Here is a 23,965-nt window from a genome sequence, read left to right as displayed (position 1 = left end):
TTTCATTACTCTGTCACCTGGCAGGTAATTTGCCACTTTAGGAGACATCACAAACATTCATTGAGACTGGAGACTTACATTTACCTCACTAACTTTAAACATCAGCTATCGGAGCAGCTAACCGATCGCTGCAGCTGTACATAGTCCATCTGTAAATAGCCCACCCAATCTACTTACCTCATCCCCATATTGTTTTTATTTACTTTGCTGCTCTTTTGCACGCCAGTATCACTACTTACACACCATCATCTGCTCATCATCATCAGCTCATCTATCACTCCATTGTTAATCTGCTAAATTGTAATTACTTTGCTACTATGGCCTATTTATTGCCTTACCTCCTCATGCCATTTGCACACACTGTATATAGACTTCCTTTTTTTACGTTGTGTTATTGACTGTACGCTTGTTTATTCCATGTGTAACTCTGTGTTGTTGCTTCTGTCGCACTGCTTTCCTTTATATTGGCCAGGTCACAGTTGAAAATGAGAACTTGTTCTCAACTAACTTACCTGGTTAAAAAAGGTGAAATACAAAAACATAAAATACAAAAACATAAAATAATGTCTGACAGATTTTGATAATTAAATGGATCATTTAGCATGTGATGGCTCACATGCTAAAGGACCTCGGCGTTACTCTGGACCCTGATCTCTCTTTTGAAGAACATATCAAGACTGTTTCAAGGACAGCATTTTTCCATCTACGTAACATTGCAAAAATCTGAAACTTTCTGTCCAAAAATTACGCAGAAAAATGTATCCATGCTTTTGTCATTTCTAGCTTAGACTACTGCAATGCTCTACTTTCCGGCTACCCAGATAAAGCACTAAATAAACTTCAGTTAGTGCTAAATACGGCTGATAGAATCCTCACTAGAACCAAAAATTTGATCATATTACTCCAGTGCTAGCCTCCCTACACTGGCTTCCTGTCAAGGCAAGGGCTGATTTCAAGGTTTTACTGCTAACCTAAAAAGCATTACATGGGCTTGCTCCTACCTATCTCTCTGATTTGGTCCTGCCGTACATACCTACACGTACGCTACGGTCACAAGACGCAGGCCTCCTAATTGTCCCTAGAATTTCTAAGCAAACAGCTGGAGGCAGGGCTTTCTCCTGTAGAGCTCCATTTTTATGGAATGGTCTGCCTACCCATGTGAGAGACGCAAACTCGGTGTCAACCTTTAAGTCTTTACTGAAGACTCATCTCTTCAGTGGGTCATATGATTGAGTGTAGTCTGGCCCAGGAGTGTGAAGGTGAACGGAAAGTATCTGGAGCAACGAACCGCCCTTGCTGTCTCTGCCTGGCCAGTTCCCCTCTTTCCACTGGGATTCTCTGCCTCTAGGGGCTGAGTCACTGGCTTACTAGGGCTCTTTCATACTGTCCCTAGGAGGGGTGCGTCACTTGAGTGGGTTGAGTCACTGATGTGATTTTCCTGTCTGGGTTGGCGCCCCCCCCTTGGGTTGTGCTGTGGCGGAGATTTTGTGGGCTATACTCGGCCTTGTCTCAGGATGGTAAGTTGGTGGTTGAAGATATCCCTCTAGAGGTGTGGGGGCTGTGCTTTGGCAAAGTGGGTGGGGTTATATCCTTCCTGTTTGGCCTTGTCCGGGGGTGTCATCGGATGTGGCCACAGTGTCTCCTGACCCCTCCTGTCTCAGCCTCCAGTATTTATGCTGCAGTAGTTTATGTGTCGGGGGGATAGGGTCAGTTTGTTATATCTGGAGTACTTCTCCTGTCTTATCCGGTGTCCTGTGTGAATTTAAGTATGCTCTCTCTAATTCTCTCTTTCTCTCTTTCTTTCTTTCTCTCTCTCTCTCGGAGGACCTGAGCCCTAGGACCATGCCTCAGGACTACCTGACATGATGACACCTTGCTGTCCCCAGTCCAACTGGCCATGCTGCTGCTCCAGTTTCAACTGTTCTGCCTGTGATTATTATTATTTGACCATGGTGGTCATTTATGAACATTTGAACATGTTGGCCATGTTCTGTTATAATCTCCACCTGGCACAGCCAGAAGAGGACTGGCCACCCCACTTAGCCTGGTTCCTCTCTAGGTTTCTTCCTAGGTTTTGGACTTTCTAGGGAGTTTTTCCTAGCCACCGTGCTTCTACACCTGCATTGCTTGCTGTTTGGGGTTTTAGGCTGGGTTTCTGTACAGCACTTGAGATATCAGCTGATGTACGAAGGGCTATATAAATACATTTGATTTGATGATGAAATAATGTTTAGAAGTTGTGAAGAGTGACATTTTCACTGAGAATCAACTCATCAGTTTTGATCAGCAAGCCACGTGCATGTAGTTATTGTGCAAATTGTAGAAAATTGTACTTTTGCAATTTGCTTAACCCTCCTGTTGTGTTCGTTTCATGCTAATTCATTCTGTGTTCCCAGCCCAAAATGACCGCCACATTATTGCGGATTATAAATCCATACTAATAGATATATTATCACCTAATTTTGTGTTCAATCTTTTTACCAACTTAAGTTCCTGTGAACATTACAAGTTTTGAACAACTATTTGCTATTTATGGCCTGTAGGTCTAAATGACCTGAGCTCATACAACTCTTTTTTTCAGAATAAAAAGCATAATGTATGGATTCATGTATGGATGATGTCTGGAGTGACATAGTGGCATGAAAAATTGCCCGACCAGACTCTGCATCCCATAAACTGGTGGTAGATTTGTTTCTGGATCTCTACACACCAGCTAAATTCAAGAGACCCATGTATGCTTGGACGTCTGTTCGGTCTACCTCCTTCCAGTTGTCTTTGTAAACGCGTCTCCCCTCCAGGTTGGTTATGTTTATCACTGTAGTTTAGATTGACTCTGTCAGGAACAGTTCTCCTTTATTTCATAATATATATATATTATTATATTATTATTATTATATATTAACAGTTCGAAGCAGGATTTTATGGCATCAACCCAGGATATGGCGTATCTCGTTGGCTCTGGGGACATCCTGATAACACTTTCAGCTGACAGCGAACCTCTCCTCTCAGGTGGGGATGAAGAACAGGACAAATTCCCATTCTTTGACCGGAATGTAACAACAACCTCAGCAGGGCCCTCTTCCTCATCACAGGATTGTTCCACTTCGGTTGTCTTGGTTGTCTCCACATCAGTTGTCTCCAGATCATATTTTGTGTTGTCTTCAACTTCTGACACTTCCTCCTCTAATGCATCTTCACTGTCAGTTGCCTGGCCTCTCTCCTCCTCACCAGTGTCATGATCAAAGATATGATCAAGAGCCTCACGTACAGTATAATGTTCTGTCATTGTGCTGCCACAGAATGAATTGTGAGCAAGGCCTCAAAAAGGCTTGATATACCTAGCTCTAAAAAAGTTCTATATATTATTGAAACAATGTTGCAATTGTTTGTGAGAATGCCAACAGGTGTGGTTCCCGTGGGGGAAAGATTCTATTGGGGAAAGGCTCCCATGCGGGTTGCCATGGAAGCCAAGAAGGGGAGTGAGGTGTGTGTGTGTGTGTTCTCAAACACACATGCATGTGAGGTCTGGGAGAGGAAGTGTTAATTCTGATGAATGGGCATGTGCCTGAACTTAATTTAACACACTAATTGTAGTTTCACCCATTCATTTCTAATGACCAGTCATTTTTGACAGGGAACACCACAGGTGTACAAAAGTTAATTAAAAAAGTCCTAAATGTAATTGAGGGTTAAATGAATAACAAATTTGAATCTGGTGTGAACAAGAAACTCATTGTTCAGAGATTTGAACTTATTATTTTGAAAAAAATAATTATCATTTGAGAATTGAGCCAAAGTGATTGAGAAAAACTGTAAAATAAAATGTCAAACACAACCACCAACTGTTTTCTTGTATCTACCGACATCTACCGGATGTACACTCCGCCCACAACCCAACTCCACCGAGATGTACACTAGTGTTCAAAAGTTTGGGGTCACATAGAAATGTCCTTGTTTTTGAAAGAAAACGATTTGTCCTTTAAAATGACATCACAATGATCAGAAATACAGTGTTGACATTGTAAATGTTGTAAATTACTAAATTACTGATTTTTTAATGGAATATCTACATAGGGTTACAGAGGTCCATTATCAGCAACCATCACTCCTGTGTTCCAATGGCACATTGTGTTAGCTAATCCAAGTTTATCATTTTAAAAGGCTAATTGATCAATTGTCGTGCTTAGAGATGTGAAACTCGACCACAGACTTGTAAGAATTGTACCCGAGTGATTGAAAAAAATTGAAGATAAATGGGTTTGTGTCTCTGTCTACAGTTCCAAGGCCTTTGACTAACCCAGTATTTTCTGTCTGGTCCTCAAATATTGAATGGCAACATAGATTTACAATGAATTAATCTGTCATTCTGTTTCTGTGTGGCATCACAACCCCTGGTCAATATGACACTTTTTCACCGTTTTCTTTTTTAAGTGAAATGTCAGCATCATTTTTTTTTTCAGAACTCATTACTTTTTCCAGCGCAAATAACACTATGTCTACTTTAAGTTTGGTCGTGGGTTGGCTTTTGAAGATGGGTTTTAGTTCTTTGATGTCTTCCATTTCACCTTCAGACACTTTGAAGGCTAATGAAAATTCAGAATATGCAATGATAGGCCCTCCTTTAATCACATATTTATACCCTGTGTCCGTGATGCCTGGCAGGCTGTTTGTGGTCCTCTGGGGAGTCTCTGACCTCAAATGCCATGAAAGGCCTCTCAGTATTGACTCTTAAGGCCAAGCATTACACAACCACTCGGCTCAGTGTGGACATGCCCGCACACACATACAAGTCAGGAAGGCACACACACGCAACAACTTTCATAAAATCTACAGGCAATGCTCTGAAGTTAACAGGGTACTACTTGTGACACAGACTAAATCTACTCCTTTTCATACAAAGCTGGTGCAACCTAAACCTATGGTGTGGAGAGATTTCATGACTTTGGACGTCAAATGTAAAAAAAAGGGTCATTTTCCAATAACTTACCCATGCACACTCAAACACAATTCAATGCACAATTTGGCACCCCCTACAAGAGAACCTTTGTTATATTACAATCCATGAAACATGCAGTTCAGATAGTTTCTTAACTACAATCTTGAAGAACTGCGCTTGCCTAAAAAACAAACATGTGACTAATTGATGTGAGATTAGGGTAAAACATTACTTGACAACCAGTGTCGTAACATGTCATAACCATGTCATAATATGTCAGAACGGCTGACATAGCTTGTCGTAACCTGTCATAATATGGTCATAACATTGTCATGACCCATGTATTTACACCTGTTGTGACATATATTGCATTATTTAATGGCTGCGTATGACACCCACATAAGAGTGTCAAATTCCACATTTACTCAAATGTGTTTTTAATAAGTATTTTGCTGTTGTAATGAATTCTTTACAGTCATGCTTTTTATTCAACATATTTTAAATAACTTGAAGAAAATACACTTTATGACAATGTCAAGAAGCATTATGACCCTAATAATCATATAAGCTAGATAGACCTATCGTGTACATGCCCTTACATCAGTCGTCAGTCAAAAAGAGCGTGTCTTGTCATGCTCCTGAAATCATCTCCTGCATTCATCCCAGTCATCAGCAACAGAGCTGTGGGGTGCACAATTACAACAATAATTTGTGTAATGGAATGTTTTGTGTGGTCGGATTTGTGGGTTTTGACAATCTTATGTAGGTGTCATAACCGGCCATAAAATAACGCAATATATGTCACAACAGGTCTTAATATACTGTATGTGTCATGACCCTATTATGACCCTATTATGGCCCTATTATGACCCTATTATGGCCCTATTATGACAGGTTATGTCAGCGATTATGACATTCTGATATGCTATGACTGTGTCATGACACTGGGTGTCAAGTAAAGTGTTACTGAGACTAGTTATGCCAGTCAAGTATGAAACATATCCCCTCGTAAAAACTACAAGACTGTTCTTTTCTCTACTGGATTTATTCGGATGTTGTAGAGCATGACACTGTATGTTAGGCATAAATGCTCTGGGAGGAGGACATATATGATATGCTATGACTGTGTCATGACACTGGGTGTCAAAGAACACACACACACACACACACACACACACACACACACACACACACACACACACACACACACACACACACACACACACACACACACACACACACACACACACACACACACACACACACACACACACACACACACACACACACAGTGTACATCACACAGCACATTGACTTCTGGGTCAAATGTATTGCATCCTGTTTAAATGCATTTTTTATTACACATTTATAAATGTGTTGATTGCGCAATCACATCAATTAGAGCTGGCAAGTGATTTCCTTTCCCCCCAGTGAGACTGGAACACATTGACTCTGACATAATCAGTGGGACAGGGAATCAAATTTGAAGTGGATCCAATGCACAGATGCACATACATAAAGACATGCAAAGACACACACGTGCACACTCATAATGATACTCTCTGCTCCATCTTCCCATGCTGGATTCAAATCCTTTCAGTTCTCATCTCTGCCCCAAACCAAGCCCCAGTAACTCAGAGCATTTATCCATATCCCAAACGTTTTAACACAGATGTGACTCACTTCTCTCTCTTTTATACTGCACCTGTGAATCTGGGAGAAGAGAAGGAAAATAGACTAAAGAAACAGAGATAGCAAGTGAAAGAGAGAGAAAGAGAGAGAGAGATGGAAAGAGAGATAGAGAGAGATCGCATCAGAGAGGGCAAGAGGGAGAGCGAAAGAGAGAGAGCGAGATGGAGGGGGAAAAGAGACTAAGGGAGAGATAGAGATTGCAGAATACAGAGAGAGAGCTTGAGAAAAATGAAAGAATGAGAGAGAAAGCAGAGGGACTGAAATATTAATCAGTCTCTCATCCCTTCATCCAGTGTCTCAGTAGCAGCCATGCAGGTCAGGAGGAACTTATGACAGACAGACCATAGGAGACTGATTGCTGGCTAGGTTCAAGGCTTATGTTGAAAGGGGCAGTGCTGCCAAAAAACTTGATTTTCCTTTTCTTTTAAATTATGTTTACACACTGTGAGGTTGAAACAACACTCTGAAATTGTGAAAATTATGATAATAACCTTTGTGTGTAAGAGCTGTTTGAATAAAACGTCTGGAATTTCAGCCTGTTTCTGGTGGGATGGGAGTTTTTGGCCCAGATCATGACATCACAATCTGATCGCGTTATTCTGACCAATGACCAGTCATCATTTATTTGCAAATGTACCCTCCTCTAGAGTCTAAAAGATCTATCTACCAATCTGGGCTTTGTATGTAAATATACTGTACTTCAATTTGTATCAACACGCCCAAACAATCAGACTGAGCATTTAAATGCAAAACGAGGCTCAGGGAAATAAATTATTAAACATATATTTTGAGTTATTTTCATGAAAGAAGCACTCTCAGTAAAAAGCCTGCATATGTTCATCCCAAATGGCACTATATTCCCTATATAGTGCACTATTTTTAACCAGGCCCCATAGGGCTCTGGCCAAAAGTAGTGTACTAGGCCTAGGGAATAGGGTGCCATTTTGGACGAATGTTCAAGGTCTATAGGGACAGTGTTTTATAGACCATGATAAACTAATGCAATATCCTTGATTCCCCTCTGATGTCATTTTTCAGAATAGTATTTTATTTTATTAACACGAATGTCATGACTCTCTAATGCAAGGTACCTTTATCTTATCGAGGCAGACAGTTGTACATACTGGTATAGAATTAAAAGCCCAGTTAGTGGCAGTTTTGCAATCAACATCCATTTTAAGAAGAATTGTAGCTATCTATGTTGTAAAATTGATTAAGAAAGCCTTAGTGTCAATTGAATTGCTTTTGTGTGGTGTCACACATGACCAGCTGTAATGATTGTTTAGAATAGATAAACCTGAAAGTGAAAGTGATGGTTCAATATAACTTTTCTTGGGCTTTAAATGCGTAAATCTTTGCATAATGATGTCTGTTCTAAGATAACCGTTAATCTACAGAATAAAAGTTGACACTCCGTTTCACATATATCCACTCATATGGAATTAAGGACTTTATTGAGCAATAAAAAATATACAACAGGAAAAATATTTTCCTTTTTCCGTTATCCTTAATATTGTTCCACCCCAAAATCAATCCATCCGCATATTAGACCCATGTTCCAAATGGAAAACTGAAAAAAGGGGCAGTCTGCAATTCAACAGTAAAAGTAGATCAGCTGGAACGAGTTCAAAAGCATTTCTATTTCATCGTTTTGAAACAAGTCGAGGAGGAGGACTGAGAGAGAGAAGGTTTTGGTTTTACAGACGGTGTGACCGACGTTGACAGGCTAGGTCGCCACTGTCACCGCAACTGCCACATCTGACTCTGCTACATCCGTATCCTCCACGTAGAGTTCTGCCAGTTTCTGAAACTCAGGCCCCCAGTCGTCCAGGTAGTTATAATCCTGTTCTGAGTGTGTTCCCGGGGAGTCCAGAGAGCTGATGGAACCTGTCGGAGACATTTGACCCTCGTATGCGTAGGTCTGGAGGGAGTCATATGGAGGCCCGCTAGTGTCCATGTCTGCCTCCACCAGTCTTTGTTTAATAAACTCCTGCACATCCACCTGGTTCAGCTCCGGGGGACTGTGGCAGCCTCGGTTTTGCCCGCGTTGTCGGGCCGCCTCCGGCCGGATGTCCCGTCTGAACTTGAGCTCCTCAGCGGCGGCGGGGTTCCGTAGGGTGATGATGTCGAAGGCCTCAGTGTCCTCCTCGCCGCCCCCCTCATCGTCGTATGTTACCACATTCTCGCGGACGTCCTCCTCGGAGATGACGAGGGGCTCCTTCTTGCTCCGCCGCAGGGTGATGAACAGAACCACGATCACTGGAGGAAGACAAGGAGAGACGGTCGTCTCAACATCAATAGTAATAGAGACAACGCCAACAACAAAGTGGCAAAGAGAACTATGATTGCTGCAGAAGAAAGTGACAAGCAAAAACACCATGCCAACAACAACAACAACAGTAATGTAAACATCAGATGTAATGTAAACAACAACAGTAATGGAAACGACAACAAAACGGTTGGTTTCACAACACCACATGTTATCAGTAGAGGTTCACTACAATATCCAAGTCTGATGGCAATGCTAATGCCACGCTCTGCATGCGGTGTCACTATGTTGGTTATTAATTCAGGATAAATTAACATGTTATGGGTCGTAAACAGTTACAAAAATTAGAGCTTTGTGTTCTGCTCAAATTGCATCCTACTCCCTATATAGTGCAGTACTTTTAACCAGGGCCCATAGGGCTCCGGTCAAAAGTTGTGCACTACAAAGGGAATAGGGTGGCATTTTGGATTCAGATACTTACTGTATAGATAAAGTACCTCAGTCAATATCATAAAATGGAGTGGAGATGGTGTTGTTGTTATTCTATTTTGGCTGAGCGTTGCTGTTAAATCTGTTCCAGAGATGCACAGTCTATAATGAGAAGATTCTCATAGCAGCTTGCATTGAGAGCATCATTACAGCTAATACCAGTGACGGCTAATGGGTATTATTGATTTACACTCTGCAACACGCATCTAGCTCCTGTGCCCTGATGAGGAATCCGGAATGAATATGCATTATTATAAAAAATGGTGAATGTTTCAGAGGCTACTTTCCAAATGGCAGCCTTTTCCCTATATGGTGCACTTCTTTTGACCGGGGCCCATAGAGTTCTAGTCAAATGTAGTGCACTATGTAGGGAATAAGGAATAGTGTCCTTCAAATTAACCTTGTTACCCCTATAACAGCAGTGATGTGTGTAGCTAGGCTACATCCACAACATCTCATGATGATGTGCGTAATAGTGTATCTTACTCGCAAATGAACTCGAGGAGAATACTTCATTTGCTGAAGTAGAACTACTGTATCATGAACTTGTACTGGAGTTAACGGGGTTATGGTTTCTGCTTTAATAATGATGTTAATAAAATGGTCATTCAGTGAAATGACCAAGCAGGTGAACTCTCACCTGCGTCTCAATTGGCTCTATAAAACAGAGCGCTATTGACTAGAACCAATATGGCTCTGGTCAAAAGCAGTGCACTATAGTGTGAAAGAAATAGGGTGCCATTTGGGATGCCGCCACAGTATAAAATCAGTAAAATGACATCATCCTGCTGCATTGGCAGACCAATAGAGTTCTCCTTTACATCCCTGTGAAACAGTCACGCTGAGAGCATCAAAAGGGGAAATCTTTTTCTCACAACACTATTTAACTTATCCTACAGGTGTTAATAGTTATTAACTATTTAACATCAGACACATATATGGCGGCTAGTTAGCAGCCTACCAGTGTCAATGTTTTAGGCACCCTATTTCAGGATGACACATTTTAACACATGCAAAGTGAGAGCTTTCTCATCTCTGATGAATTAGCACTGTTGTCTTTGTGTGTGTGTGTGTGTGTGTGTGTGTTGTGTTCCCCTGCTAAAAAAAATCTCACCCTGTTGTGTTTCTATAGCATCTATACATCACCCTCCCTTCCTTTCTCTGTATTTTTACCATTCTCTTTTTCTGTCCCACTGTCTGTCTGTCTCTCTCACGCCCGTGTTCAGGCATGAAACAGCTGTGTCTCACACTAACACTCCCTTCCCCAGCTAATCTCCATCTTCCTCGACTAGCCAAAGTAACTCGATAAGCCTTCTCTCTCTATCACTCTCCCTGTCACTTCTTCTGTCCCTCCCTCCATCAATCTCTCTCCTGCTGATGATTAGTCATGCAGGTGCAGTCTCTCGCTCATGCATTCACTCCAAACAGTGATGATGGCCTTTAGTTGCTGTGAGCCTCAGACTCTGGCAATGCCATGCTGAGACTGCTGATATGAATATGCATCACCTTCACGCACCGATGTCCACGGACAATCAAGGGAGAGGGGGTGAGTGGGAGATGGAAGATTCTGTTAATTATACACGCTCTTTCCCGTCCTACTGCTGTTCTGTTTGGTAGAGAGACTCTGTTGGTATTTGGCAGTGGTGGTAGTGTTGTAACCCTTTTGCTGAAAAGGGAAAGTTTTTGTTGTTTTCTGTGGGAACTTTGATGAATTATATTTGATCTCTTATTATAAAGCATTTACTATACAACACATTCATTTAAAGCTGGAATCCTTAAATGGGAACTCCACTCCAAAACTATATTTTGGTCATTTTTTCATTCGTCCGGTGTTGATACAGTCAATACATGGTTTTGCATGTCACCAGTCAAGTTTGGAAGATATTTGATTTTCAGTTGCCCTTTAATGGTGAAACGTCCACCTCCTTTACAATAATCCACAACAAAGAAGTTACTGCCCTTCATTTTCTTTTTACTCTTACATCATTGCACACGCAAACAGCACAATATGAACTGCACATTTTCTCATCACGTTGGTCAACGCTTCTCACCTCCCTTTAGTTTACAAAACAAAAACAATAGCAACATCTGTGGGAAGGAGAGTGGCGCTGTTTTCCCTACTGCGGATTCTATCTTTAACTTAAATAGTGTGTTTTTCCTAAAGTAGTAAATACAGAGCAGCAAAACATTTATGGGTAGTTTTAACACAGCTCTATCCCTCTTTATACACCCTTCTCTCAAGTCTCCTTGTCCTTACCTTTACCTTCTTCTATTCTCCTCTCAGTCCATCTTTCTTCACACATCCATCTACCCATCTGGCCCAAATCTCACTCACTCTCTGTTCTCTACTTCTCCATCATCCTGACCTTCTCTCTGTCCTCCCTCATTCTACAACCCACCTGTGTCCTTCCTCACCCCTCCATTCATCCCTTTTAAAGTATCCACCCCCTCCTGCTGCTCTCCTCCCTACCCTTCACCATGCCTCTAGGCATTCTAAAGCCCATACCCTCCACCACCATGCCCCTCAGACAAGATGCCCCCCAGGTGTTCCACTACCGTGCCCTAAGGCATGATGCCCCCAAGGCATGCACCCATCCTCACCACTATGCCCCTTAGGTGTGATGCCAACCAGGCATCCCATACCCTCCACCATGCCCCTAGACTTGCTGTTACCCAGGCTCAGACCCAGTCAACACCTACCCAGCAGGATGACGATGCACAGCAGGATGGCGATCAGGGCCCCCGTGCTGAGGCCTGCCGAGGAGAGGAGTCCCCTCTCATCCTGGCACGTCTGCACCCTCCCATTGCGCTGGCACGGGCACACCCGCAGGGTCAGTGTGCTAGTGCCACTCAGCGCTGGCTCCCCACCATCCCACACCACTATGGGGAGCTCGTATAGCTCCTGGACGAGCCGACTGAACTGCCTCCGCCGTGTGATGATGCTCGCTGTGTTGTCTGAAAATGGAGAGAGAGAGAACGAAAGAGAATGCATTCATTAGCGCAAATTAGCCATGTTGGCGGAGAGCAGAGGACACATTCAGGAATTGTAGCTTCCCAGGCCACACTTCCCATTAGGGGGGATTCTGTCTAGAGCGCTCCACTCGAACCCGCTCCCACAGATGGATTTTTAATGGAGATATTGAGCAATTGCACTTTCACTTTGAAATACAAATGCTTCCATTCCAGGATATACACATACAGGCTTCATCTCTCAAGCTGGTAAATGTCTCTCTTTGCATCTGTTGCCTTGATCTCTGTTTGTTTTTTAGTTTTTTCCCCCAGAGGTAATTCTTAACAAATCAAATCAGAATGTGTTGGTTGCGTACACAGTTTAGCAGGTGTTATAGCGGTGCAGCAGTATGCTTATGTTGCTATCACCTATCAATGTAGTCAAATGTCAAGCAAATAATTTTTATTTTATTTTACACAAGATCAACTATGAATGTCCACCAGTATACAGTTGAAGTCGGAGGTTTACATACATTTAGGTTGGAGTCATTAAAACTTGTTTTTCAACCACTCTACAAATGTATTGTTAACAAACTATAGTTTTTGGCAAGTCGGTTAGGACATCTACTTTGTGCATGACACAAGTCATTTTTCCAACAATTGTTTACAGACAGATTATTTCACATATAATTCACTGTATCACAATTCCAGTGGGTCAGAAGATTACATACGCTAAGTTGACTGTGCCTTTAAACAGCTTGGAAAATTCCAGAAAATTATGTCATGGCTTTATAAGCTTCTGATAGGCTAATTGACATAATTTGAGTCAATTGGAGGTGTACCTGTGGATGTATTTCAAGGCCTACCTTCAAACTCAGTGTCTCTTTGCTTCATGGGAAAATCAAAATAAATCAGCCAAGTCCACGATAAGCTCCTACATTTTGTTGATGTTGAGGGAGAGGTTATTTTCCTATTACCACTCTGTCGAGGTCTCTATCCTCCTCCCTGTAGGCTGTCTCGTTGTTGTTGGTAATCAGGCCTACCACTGTCATAAGCAACCTTGATGGTTGAGTTGGAGTCGTGCATGGCCATGCAGTAATGGGTGAACAGGGAGTACAGGAAGGGGCTGAGCACACACCCCTGGGGAGTCCTATTGTTGAGGATCAGCTGGGCGGAAGTGTTGATGCCTACCCTCAAGCTCCGTGTTGCTTTTCTCAAAGCGGGTGAAAAATGTGTTTAGCTTGTCTGGGAGTGAGGCGTCAGTGTCTCGGACTTGGCTGGTTTAGCCTTTATAATCTGCGATTTTCTGAGGTCCCTGCCTAATGCATCTCATGTCTGAGCCGTTGAATTGCGACCCTGTACTGTCTTTTCTTTCTCTGAGTCATTACAATAAATCAAACAGCGGCAAATGAGCAGTTCACCTTCAACATCCATGAGGCCACTCTACTAAAAAAGGTGAGAGATGAAAAAGGGAAATAAATGAAGGTAATCCAGTGGATGTTGTGAGAGGCACTGGTTACGTCCCAAACGGCACCCTATTCCATATTTAGTGCTTTACATTTTTCCAGGGCCCATAGGGCGCAAGGTTTTAAACTAGCTCTTCACTGTAAAAACCTGTCCTCCACAGACAGCACTGTAGTGTAAAGTAGTAAATACCAAACTAGTGCTACCGAGGCCTGCACCAGCTCCCACTCCAACCTCCAAGAAACTGGGAGAGACCAAAGAACGAGGGTAGGAGAGAAGGAAGGAGAGAGATGTTTAGTATTCATTATCATTGCTTTCATATCTGAAGCCCAGATCCATTGTAATATAGACTATATTATAGCATTCTGGTGTGGAATAGAGAGGACAAGACTGTCTGTCTCTGTGTCAACTATGACATGGCAATATCATATTAGAGTTGGGGCTGTGGGCAAGGCCATCATAGTCATCATTTACATCACATTCAACTCTGTCATCTCTCTGAAGTGTGGGTGTGTGTGTGTGTGAGAGAGAGAGAGAGAGAGAGAGAGAGAGAGAGAGAGAGAGAGAGAGAGAGAGAGAGAGAGAGAGAGAGAGAGAGAGAGAGAGAGAGCAGAGACAGGTTGCGAGCACTCTAGCACGTCATACCATACGTGCCAAAAATTAACAAGTGACCAGAAAGGGATGCTGTGCTCTGTCTGGGTAACCAGACAAAAATATGCGTTTTTTAAATAATTTCACATGTATTAAAATAAACCTTGTTTAGTATTATACAGCATATCCTGAATAGCTGCAATGTAAATTAAACAATAATGAGGGTTCCAATGACGACCAATCATATAGGAAGACCTACAGGTATATAGCTATAGCTACAACTAGACACTGAGTGTACAAAACATTAGGAACACCTGCTTTTTCCATGACATAGACTAACCAGGTGATTCCAGGTGAAAGATATGATCCCTTATTGATGTCACCTGTTAAATCCACTTCAAGCAGTGAAGCTGAAGGGGAGGAGACAGGTAAAAAACAAACATTTATGCCTGATGACAATTGAGACATGGATTGTGTATGTTTTCCATTCAGAGTTTGAATGGGCAAGACAAAAGATGAACGGGGTATGGGTAGGTGCCAGGCGTACCGATTTGAGTGTTTCAAGAGCTGCAACACTGCTGGGTTTTTCATGCTCAACAGTTTCCCATGTGGATCAAGAATGGTCCACCACCCAAAGGACATCCAGCCAACTTGACACAACTGTGGGATGCATTGTAGTCAACATGGACCAGCATCCCCGTGGAAAGCTTTCGACACCGTGTAGTCCATGCCCAACTAATTGAGGCTGTTCTGAGGAGCAAAAGGGGGTGCAACTCAATATTAGGTAGATGTTCGTAAGGTTTTGTACTCTCGTTAGCTAGGACTATTGACTGTGAATTAAGGTTGGTTCTACGGAAGCAGCTTCATATTTCATATGCTAGGCTCCCCATTATATAACAGGGCACCACTGGGAGTTTGTGAGTATTTTTGTGTGTGTGTTTTTGTTTCTATGTCAGTGTGTGTGTGTGTGTGTGTTTGTTTCTTTGTGTTTTTTGAGGATGCAAGACAACTGTGTACCTTTGGGGATCCCCCCAGCCCTGGGTTAGTTAAGCACAAGTTCAAACAGCTCACTGGCTTCATTTTTACATCAGAGACAATTCCTCTGCTCGAGCTTTACCAACCAAACAGATAGAGACATCACTTTTTTTTGTGTAAAATGATCAATTAATAAAGTTGAGAGGCTTTGCAGTTTTTTTTGTGGGGGGGGTAGTGATGAGCACCAGATAAACAGATTCCTGAATTTTGGAATCCCTCTACATTCTGAAATGTCAAATGTGTGCTCTGGGGCTTTCTTTAAACATTGATGAAACACACATCAACTGGCAGCTTTCTCACTAGTAGCTAGAATTAGTACTGTTATCAAATCACATTTCATTTATTGGCCACATACATAGAGAATGTTATTGTGAGTGTAGTGAAATGCTGGTGTTCCTAGCTCCAACAGTGTAGTAATATCTAACAATACACAACAATGCACACATATCAAAGTACAGAATTAAGAAATATTAGGACAAGTAATGTCAGAGTATAAATAAATAATAATAATAATATTTATACACACACACACACACACACAAACACACACACACACACACACACACGAAACCATCCAAAAGTTTGGGATCACTTAGAAATGTCCTTGTTTTTTAAAGAAAAGCACATTTTTTTGTCCATTAAAATAACATAAAATGTATCAGAAATACAGTGTAGACATTATTAATGTTGTAATGTTGTGTTTTTTTAATGGAATATCTACATAGGAGTACAGAGGCCCATTATCAGCAACCATCACTCCTGTGTTCCAATGGCACGTTGTGTTAGCTAATCCAATTTTATCATTTTAAAAGGCTAATTGATCATTAGAAAACCCTTTTGCAATTATGTTAGCACAACTGAAAACTGTAGTGCTGATTTAAAAAAGCAATAAAACTGGCCTTCTTTAGACTAGTTGAGTATCTGGAGCATCAGTATTTGTGGGTTTTACAGGCTCAAAATGGCTAGAAACAAAGACCTTTCTTCTGAAACTCATCAGTCTATTCTTGTTCTGAGAAATGAAGGTTATTCCATGCGAGAAATTGCCAAGAAACTGAAGATCACTGAACAGCGCAAACTGAAAGGTGAAGATATGTTGAGTGGGGAAACTGTTTTTTCCACCCGATTTGACCAGGTTATCACCTCTAAAATGTAAATAAAACACTATAAAGAGTTTATATAATTTCTTATAACATACCCATTTGTGTCGAATTCTAATTGGGGTTTTAGGACGACACTAAAGTTGTCTTCACAAGTAAACTGCAGCTGTCATGGCTTTTGAGAGTCATATTGGCTCACGGTGATGACCTGAGAAATTAACTATTGATTGAATTAACAATTGATGAATTTGTAACATCAACTCACCTCTGTACTCTCACTCCATCATATACATGAACACCTGCTCTTTCCAAGAAATATGCTATAGCATTATGTTGAATTTCCTTGGCACTATCTTAATGAATGATGTTGCATGAACAAAACAACAGCTACACGCTGCTTATGAGGAGGTGAAGGCAGGGAGGGGCCTGAGGGATGTGGCTCACGACTCCTGTCAGTACCTGTTTACAGGGTAGCCAATGGTCCAAAAACATTACACATAGTTCATAACTATTGCAGTTTGGTGACATGCTGTCTTTTAGGGACTCCAGTTCAATTTCTTCACCTGTGCACAATCAGGAGCAGCAAGAGAGGCGTGCATGTTTTTAATCTGAGAGAGAAGCACTGGAAAGACTCTGTACAGCACATAATGATTTGCATAATGCATGCCGCAATGTAACGTACAGTGTCAGAGGGGTCCGTTTTTTTTCATATTTTCTTGAATAATATTGGTCCATTACCATGTCAATCAACGCTTGAAAATAAGCGTATTCTACACCCCGTATTTTGATGCCAACACTGTCGTTACAGTCCTATTAGTTTTCAATTCAAAATGTGTACGGAACACTGTTAGGGACCACTGCCCACCTTTTGTAGAAAAATGCAATTAAGAATACGGAGCATTACTTTTTCACAGCGACCGGCGATCAGAGTTTACCCCCCTATATTTTTTTTTAACCTTTTATCTCTACAGCACCGCTAACCCTGGTTTAATAGTCAAAAGAAAAATCACGTTTTTCTTTCTTCCCCCTAACACTACACAGCTGATTCAAATGATCAAAGCCTGATGATTAGTTGATTGTGTAGAGCGAGGGCAAAAAAGTAAACATGCACCACTTGGGGTCCAGAGAACCGAGTTTGGGAAACCCTAGCAAAGTCAATGGATCATGGCATGAATACACCCAATGCTATAACAGATAATTAGGTCTCAAATGTTTAATCGAAATAGAGCACCACAGCAACTTGCTGTATGGATGACACGTCGCTTATTAAAATTCCCAAATATCAACGGCGTGACAGAGCTGCCTTTTAGCGGGCTAATTAGCTTGGAATAATAAAAACTCTTCTGTATGCAAACTGGATCCAGAAAGATGCCTTCACAAATCGATTGATCTATTAATATAACTAGGTTGTTTAGATAACATAGCCTTCTAGTTAATGAACAATAAAGAAAAGCTAATGTCATCGCAATGATGTGGCACAGAAAACTGGTGTAACGTCTGCTTCCAACTCACACTCTCGAACACGTAGATCCACTGAACGTAGCTCGCTCTCCAGATCCCAATCACCTGAATTCTGATCACCTGTATGTCATTATCACACACTATTTAGTTCAGTTCTTTGCACCCCATCATTGTGAGGTATTGTTTGTTTTGTGAAACGCTTCTGGTTTTCCCTTATTGTAATCTTCCCGGGTATGATAGTTTTGGACTGCCTCACTAACTACGCCTTTTGCCTATTCCCTGCCTGTACTATAGATTGCCTGATGTCCTGGACGATGTTATTAATAGCCTTTTAGAAGAAGAAGAAACGGACACCTATTAAGACGAGGTGCTGGCTAGCGGAGTAGAAAACTTGAAAATAAAAGAGAGCCGCACACTCTAGGAGCTCAGATGCAAAAATGTAATTACCAACGTTTCGACAGCCAAGCTGTCTTCATCAGGGTATAGTCACAAACACTGCGGGATGACTCGTTTATATAGTGTCAAAAGACACAGGTGTCTGTAATCATGGCCAAGAGTGGCCTAATATCATTGGTTAATAATCAAATATTAAAATGTCATACAAAGAACAGCATACAAACAGCAAATGGATAGCATACGATCATACATTAATTTAACTACACAAGTTTACAAACAATTACAATGGCAAAGTCACAATAATCACAAGAATGGCTTTCGATCAAAGTCTACGTTGAGACCGAAGGGCGCAAGGGTCTTTAAATTAAAGATCCAGGCAGCCTCTCGTTTAATAGCCTTTTTCCCTGCCTATACTGTTGCCTTTTGAGACCCCCTGTGTATGACCTTATGCCTGCCCCTGGACCCAGCTACCTGCCACTTCCTGTGGTCCTTCACAAATAAACACCTGCTGTGCCCTGCGCTTGAAACCAGCTCTCTGTCTCCCATCGTGATCATTACAACTGGGATCCGAGGGATGTAATGTTTAATAATTGTAGAGGATCAGGAAGGCGTGTCTGTTTCTTGTTTTTTGACCAGCCTTATTCAAGGCCAATCCTGGATACTGCATCTCCCGATTGCAATGTGTATTGCATTGTGTGCATCACACTGTTGAGATATACGTCTCCTTCTCATAGACATTGTTCATTAAATGTTGCAACATAAATCACAACATAAAACATGTATTTTTTTGGGGGGGGGAGTTTAAACCTTGAAACAGAGCGATATATATTTCATTCCGAGAAGCACAGAAAATAGCAGCAATGGAATTCAAATGTTTTCTAGTAGCTTTAGAGATTCAGGAGAGACGGGGTTGTAGCCAGCCAGGATAAATGGGCCTCCCAAGTATCCATAATGCTTTAATGGTTGTTTTAAAACTCACAACGTGCAGTCAGCAGAAATGAGAAAGCACATACCACGCTTAACAAAAGCACCATTCAGAAGGTATCAATTTGCCAGTGTGTTTTCTTTAACCTAGTTTTTATGGCTATCAGTGTAAAAGCTTATGCGGCAGTACAATTTATTTATGGAGCATAGACACGTTGACTGCATCTCAAATGACACCCTATTCTCTATGTAATGCACTACTTTTGATCAGGGCCCATTGATCCGGGTTCTGGTTAAAAGTAATGAACTATATAGGGAATTTAGGGACACAGACATGTTGTTGTGTCTCTTCTGTGAGGACCCATTTTGAACATAACTGGGATCAAAATCAAACCACATATCACACACACTGTACACATACTGAGCAGATGTTATTTCAGGTGTAGTGAAATGCTTGTGTTTCTAGCTCCAACAGTGCAGTAATACCGTCTTACTCACGTCGAAGAACGAGAGCTCACAGTCCTTGAGGTCGGCCAGTGTCGGTGGCTCTGTGTTATCCTCAAAGCGGGCGAAGGTGTTTAGCTTGACCAGAAGAAAGAAATTGATGTACGCAATACGACTGGTTTTCCCTTTTGTTATCCGTGATTGTCCATGCCACATACCGTATGTCTCGTGTCGAAGCCATTGAATTGTGACTACACTTCTCTGTACTAACGTTTTACCTGTTTGATTGCCTTGATTGCCTGGCTTAACTGCACTATTTGTATTCAACCATATTCCCAAGCACCTTGTCGTGGTTAAATGCTGTGGTTCGCACAAATGCTGCCATCTATCCACGGTTTTTGATTTGGGTAGGTTTTTGACTTGGGTAGGTTTTAATAGTCACAGTGGGAACAACATCCCCTATACACTTCCTGATGAACTCAGTAAATGTGTCAGTGTATATGCCCATGTTATTCTCAGAGGAAACCTGGAACATATCCCAGTCCGTGTGATCAAAACAATCTTGTAGTTCCGATTGGTCAGACCAGTGTTGAATAGATCTTAGCACGGGTGATCTTAGTACGTGTACTTCCTGTTTGAGTTTCAGCCTATATGATGGGAGGAGCAGAATGGAGTCCTGAACGGATTTGCTGAAAGGAGGGCGGGGAGTGCCTTGTTGCCACCCCGGAAGGGAGAGTAACAATGGTTGAGAGTTTTTGAAGCACGAGTACTATAAGCAATGTGTTGATAGTATTTCAGTAGGTTTTTCCTCAGATTTGCTTTGTTAAAATCCCCAGCTAAAATAAATGTTGCCTCAGGATATGTGGTTTCCAGTTTTCCAGTGTAGTTCCTTGAGGGCCGTCGTCGTATCGAATTGAATGGGAATATACACGGCTGTGACTATAACCAAAGACAATCCTCTTGGGAGGTAAAACGGTCGGCATTTGATTGTGAGGTATTCTAGGTCAGGTGAACAAAATAACTTAAGTTCCTGTACGTTATCACAATCACACCATGAGTCATTAAAACAACATGAAACATACACCTCAGCCTTTCTTCTTCCCAGAGAGTTATTTTTTCCCGTCTGGGCAATGTTGGCTGTATGGATGGGGATGGTATATCCGGAGAGAGCCATGATTCCGTGAAAACAGAGAATGTTACAGTCCCTGATGTCTCTATGGAAGGAGATCTTTGCCCTGTGCTCATCTACTTTATTGTCTAGGGACTGAACAGTAGCAGAGCTGTTCCCGGACAACAGTGTGATCACACTCTCCATAGCCGATGTGAATAAGACCTTTAACAGATCAACATTGAAAAGGCCGCAGGGCCAGATGGAAGACCAGGATGTGTACTCTGAGCAGGCGCTGACCAACTGGCAAGTGTCTGCACTGACATTTTTAACCTGTCCCTGACCGAGTCTGTAATACCAACATGTTTCAAGCAGACCATAGTCCCTGTGCCCTAGACCCACTCCAATGTGCATACCGCCCCAACAGATCCACAGACTCCACACTGCCCTTTCCCACCTGGACAAAAAAGGAACACCTATGTGAGAATGCTATTCATTGACTACAGCTCAGCATTTAACATCATAGTGCCCTCAAAGCTCATCATTAAGTTAAGGACCTTGGGACTAAACACCTCCCTCTACAACCGGATCCTGGACTTCCTGATGGGCCGCCCCTAGGTGGTAAGGGTAGGTAACAACACATCTGCCACAATGATCCTCAGTGGTGCGTGCTCAGTCCCCTCCTGTACTCCCTGTTCACCCATGACTGCATGGCCAAGCATGAGTTAAACACCATCTTTAAGTTTGCAGATGACACAACAGTGGTAGGCCTGATCACTGACAGTGATGAGACAGCCTAAAGGAGGGGGTCAGAGACATGGCCGTGTGGTACCAGGATAACAACCTCTCCCTCAACTTGATAAAGATAAAGGAGATGATTGTGGACTACAGAAAATGGAGGACAAAGCACGCCCCATTCCCATCATTGGGGCTGTAGTGTGGCATGTTGAGAGCTTCAAGTTCCTTTGTGTCCACATCACCAACAAACTATCATGGTCCAAACACACCAAAACAGTCATGAAGAAAGCACGACAATGCCTATTCTCCCTCAGGAGACTGAAAAGATTTGGCATGGCTCCTCAGAGCCACCAAAAAAATTATACAGCTGCGTTATCGGTTCCATCACCGCCTGGTATCTCCACGGCATCCGACCGCAAGACACTACAGAGGGTAGTGCGTAGGGCCAGCACATCACTGTTTTTTTCCCATTCCTCCTTGCAAAACAGCTCGAGCTCAGTGACAAGGCACTGTATTTGGCGCATGTGACATATACAATTTGATTTGATATACTCGGAAGCGGTGGATGGTGTGCACGCCTCTTGAGTTGGATTCTATGCCAGCGGCATCTTAGAGCAGCCTCTGGGATGTTCAATTACTTGGGGGGTACAAAGAAAGGATCCAATTCGGGAAAGTAGTATTTCTGGTCGGAATGGTAAGTTGTATGTAGGCTGTATGTATACTGAACAAAACTATAAACGCAACATGTAACAATTTAAACAATTTTGCTGAGTTACAGTTCATACATGTGACCAACCACCTCGATTCGGTCATATGTAGCAAAATTTGAAATTGTGTTTTTTACATTGGATAAAAGCAGAGACATAGCTGGTATATCATACACTGCATTTAAGGAACAATGGGAAAGTAATTATTTGAAAGTTGATAAACTTGTAACCCCACCTTTGAGAAAACGGTCCTTGAATGTTTTGTACACCTTCCCGGAGAGCTCTTCTTTGTCTACACCCATTCTACATTGTTCACACCAGCCCCACCCAACTCTTTAAGGATTCACATGTGAAGTCATGTGCTAAACAGTGTAGTAAAGATTAAGAATCGGTGGTAAAAGTAGCCTGCAATAAGGACAACTTCCAGGTAAACACAAAGTGCCCAGAGAAAAATATTTTATAAATATTAGATGACACACTTGTCTAAATTGATGGTTCATGTGAAAGAAATGCAATAAACCTCAGCCACATCTTGCTAATTGGATGGGTCTCTACAGAAGGTGTAAACGGTAGAGCGAAATGGTTTCTTGCATGGTAGCAATTTCAAAAATAGATAGTGTCAATATAAAGAAAGAAATAAGTGAGAAAGCAGAGAAAGAACAAGAACAATGTACAAGAATAATATCAATATTGATATCAGTGATAGTTGAGGTGCATACAATCAGGAGTAAAGTGGCTGAGCAGCAGGATAAGAAAATAAATAGTAGCAGCAACATATGGTGTGTTAGGAGGGATTCAAGTGAATCGAGACACTGCAGATAGTGCTGATGACTAGGAAGTCACCCCCAGTGATGAACTGGTCGGTCCGAACTATGTATGAACAAGGGAATCTATATTTGGAGAGCCTGTTTCTGTCCTGCCCTTGACTTTGGTGCAGAGCATGTGATGTCCATAGCCTCTTCGTCGCAAAATTCCCTGAAGTTCTCAAAAATATAAGTTGTCTAGCTGTGTCCAGTCCAGGTGGTGCTTGTACAGGCAGACCATCTATGGGAGGAAGGATAGGAAGGATGTCAGCGTTGCACAGCAGCTGAAACCTCGCCCAGACTGAGTCCAAACGCTCATTGGAGACAACATCATGCTCCAGAGCATTGAAACTGTAAAAACAGGAAATAACAAAAAATTGAGAAGACATTACAACCTTGCATAACATCAATTCACCTCCCAAGTTAAGATAAGAAGAATGACCTCATACATACAATGCAATTAAAATGATATTCACCTGAAGTGCTGGTACTGCTTGATCTGTGGCAGCGGCAGGAATTATGGAGTCAGTTGTTGTTGCCAGCCATAGCTTTCCACCAGCACCCAACTATCCTCCAGTCCAACCAGCTGCGGGATGTCTAATGTCAGCTCGCTAACAGTACACTTTAACTTGGGTTTTCTTGTTTAGACATGTAGGTAGCGAGCTAGCTAAACATTGAACCATAATCCCAATATAGATTAATAGCAATACAAATAAATGATTATAGATAGCTAAAGTTAACCAAATAGGTTCAATGTTAGCCTAATATTAGTTAGCGAACTAGCTATAACTAGCAAAGCAAATGGAATTCTGAGATAATATTACTAAGATTACTTTAGCTTGCAAGGAAAACAACTTCAACA

The 23,965-nt window shown here is 41.9% G+C and overlaps 1 protein-coding gene across 3 annotated transcripts in view; it reads right to left on the bottom strand.

The window, feature by feature from the left end:
* Nucleotides 1-6,326: 6,326 nt before the first annotated feature.
* The window catches only part of LOC118374551 (cadherin-18-like), a 352,667-nt gene continuing 335,028 nt past the window's right edge, over nucleotides 6,327-23,965 (bottom strand). For all 3 annotated transcript variants that reach the window (XM_035760982.2, XM_035760991.2, XM_052506642.1), the window contains 2 exons: nucleotides 12,087-12,341; nucleotides 6,327-8,887 (listed from right to left, as the gene is read on the bottom strand). In XM_035760982.2, coding sequence (XP_035616875.1) covers nucleotides 8,355-8,887; nucleotides 12,087-12,341 — 788 coding nt within the window. In that variant the 3' untranslated portion in view covers nucleotides 6,327-8,354. The remainder of the gene's footprint in view (nucleotides 8,888-12,086; nucleotides 12,342-23,965) is intronic.

Source organism: Oncorhynchus keta, chromosome 4, assembly GCF_023373465.1.
Source record: "Oncorhynchus keta strain PuntledgeMale-10-30-2019 chromosome 4, Oket_V2, whole genome shotgun sequence".
In the NCBI taxonomy this organism is placed as follows: Eukaryota; Metazoa; Chordata; class Actinopteri; order Salmoniformes; family Salmonidae; genus Oncorhynchus; species Oncorhynchus keta.
This window is presented reverse-complemented; position numbering and strand designations above follow the sequence as displayed.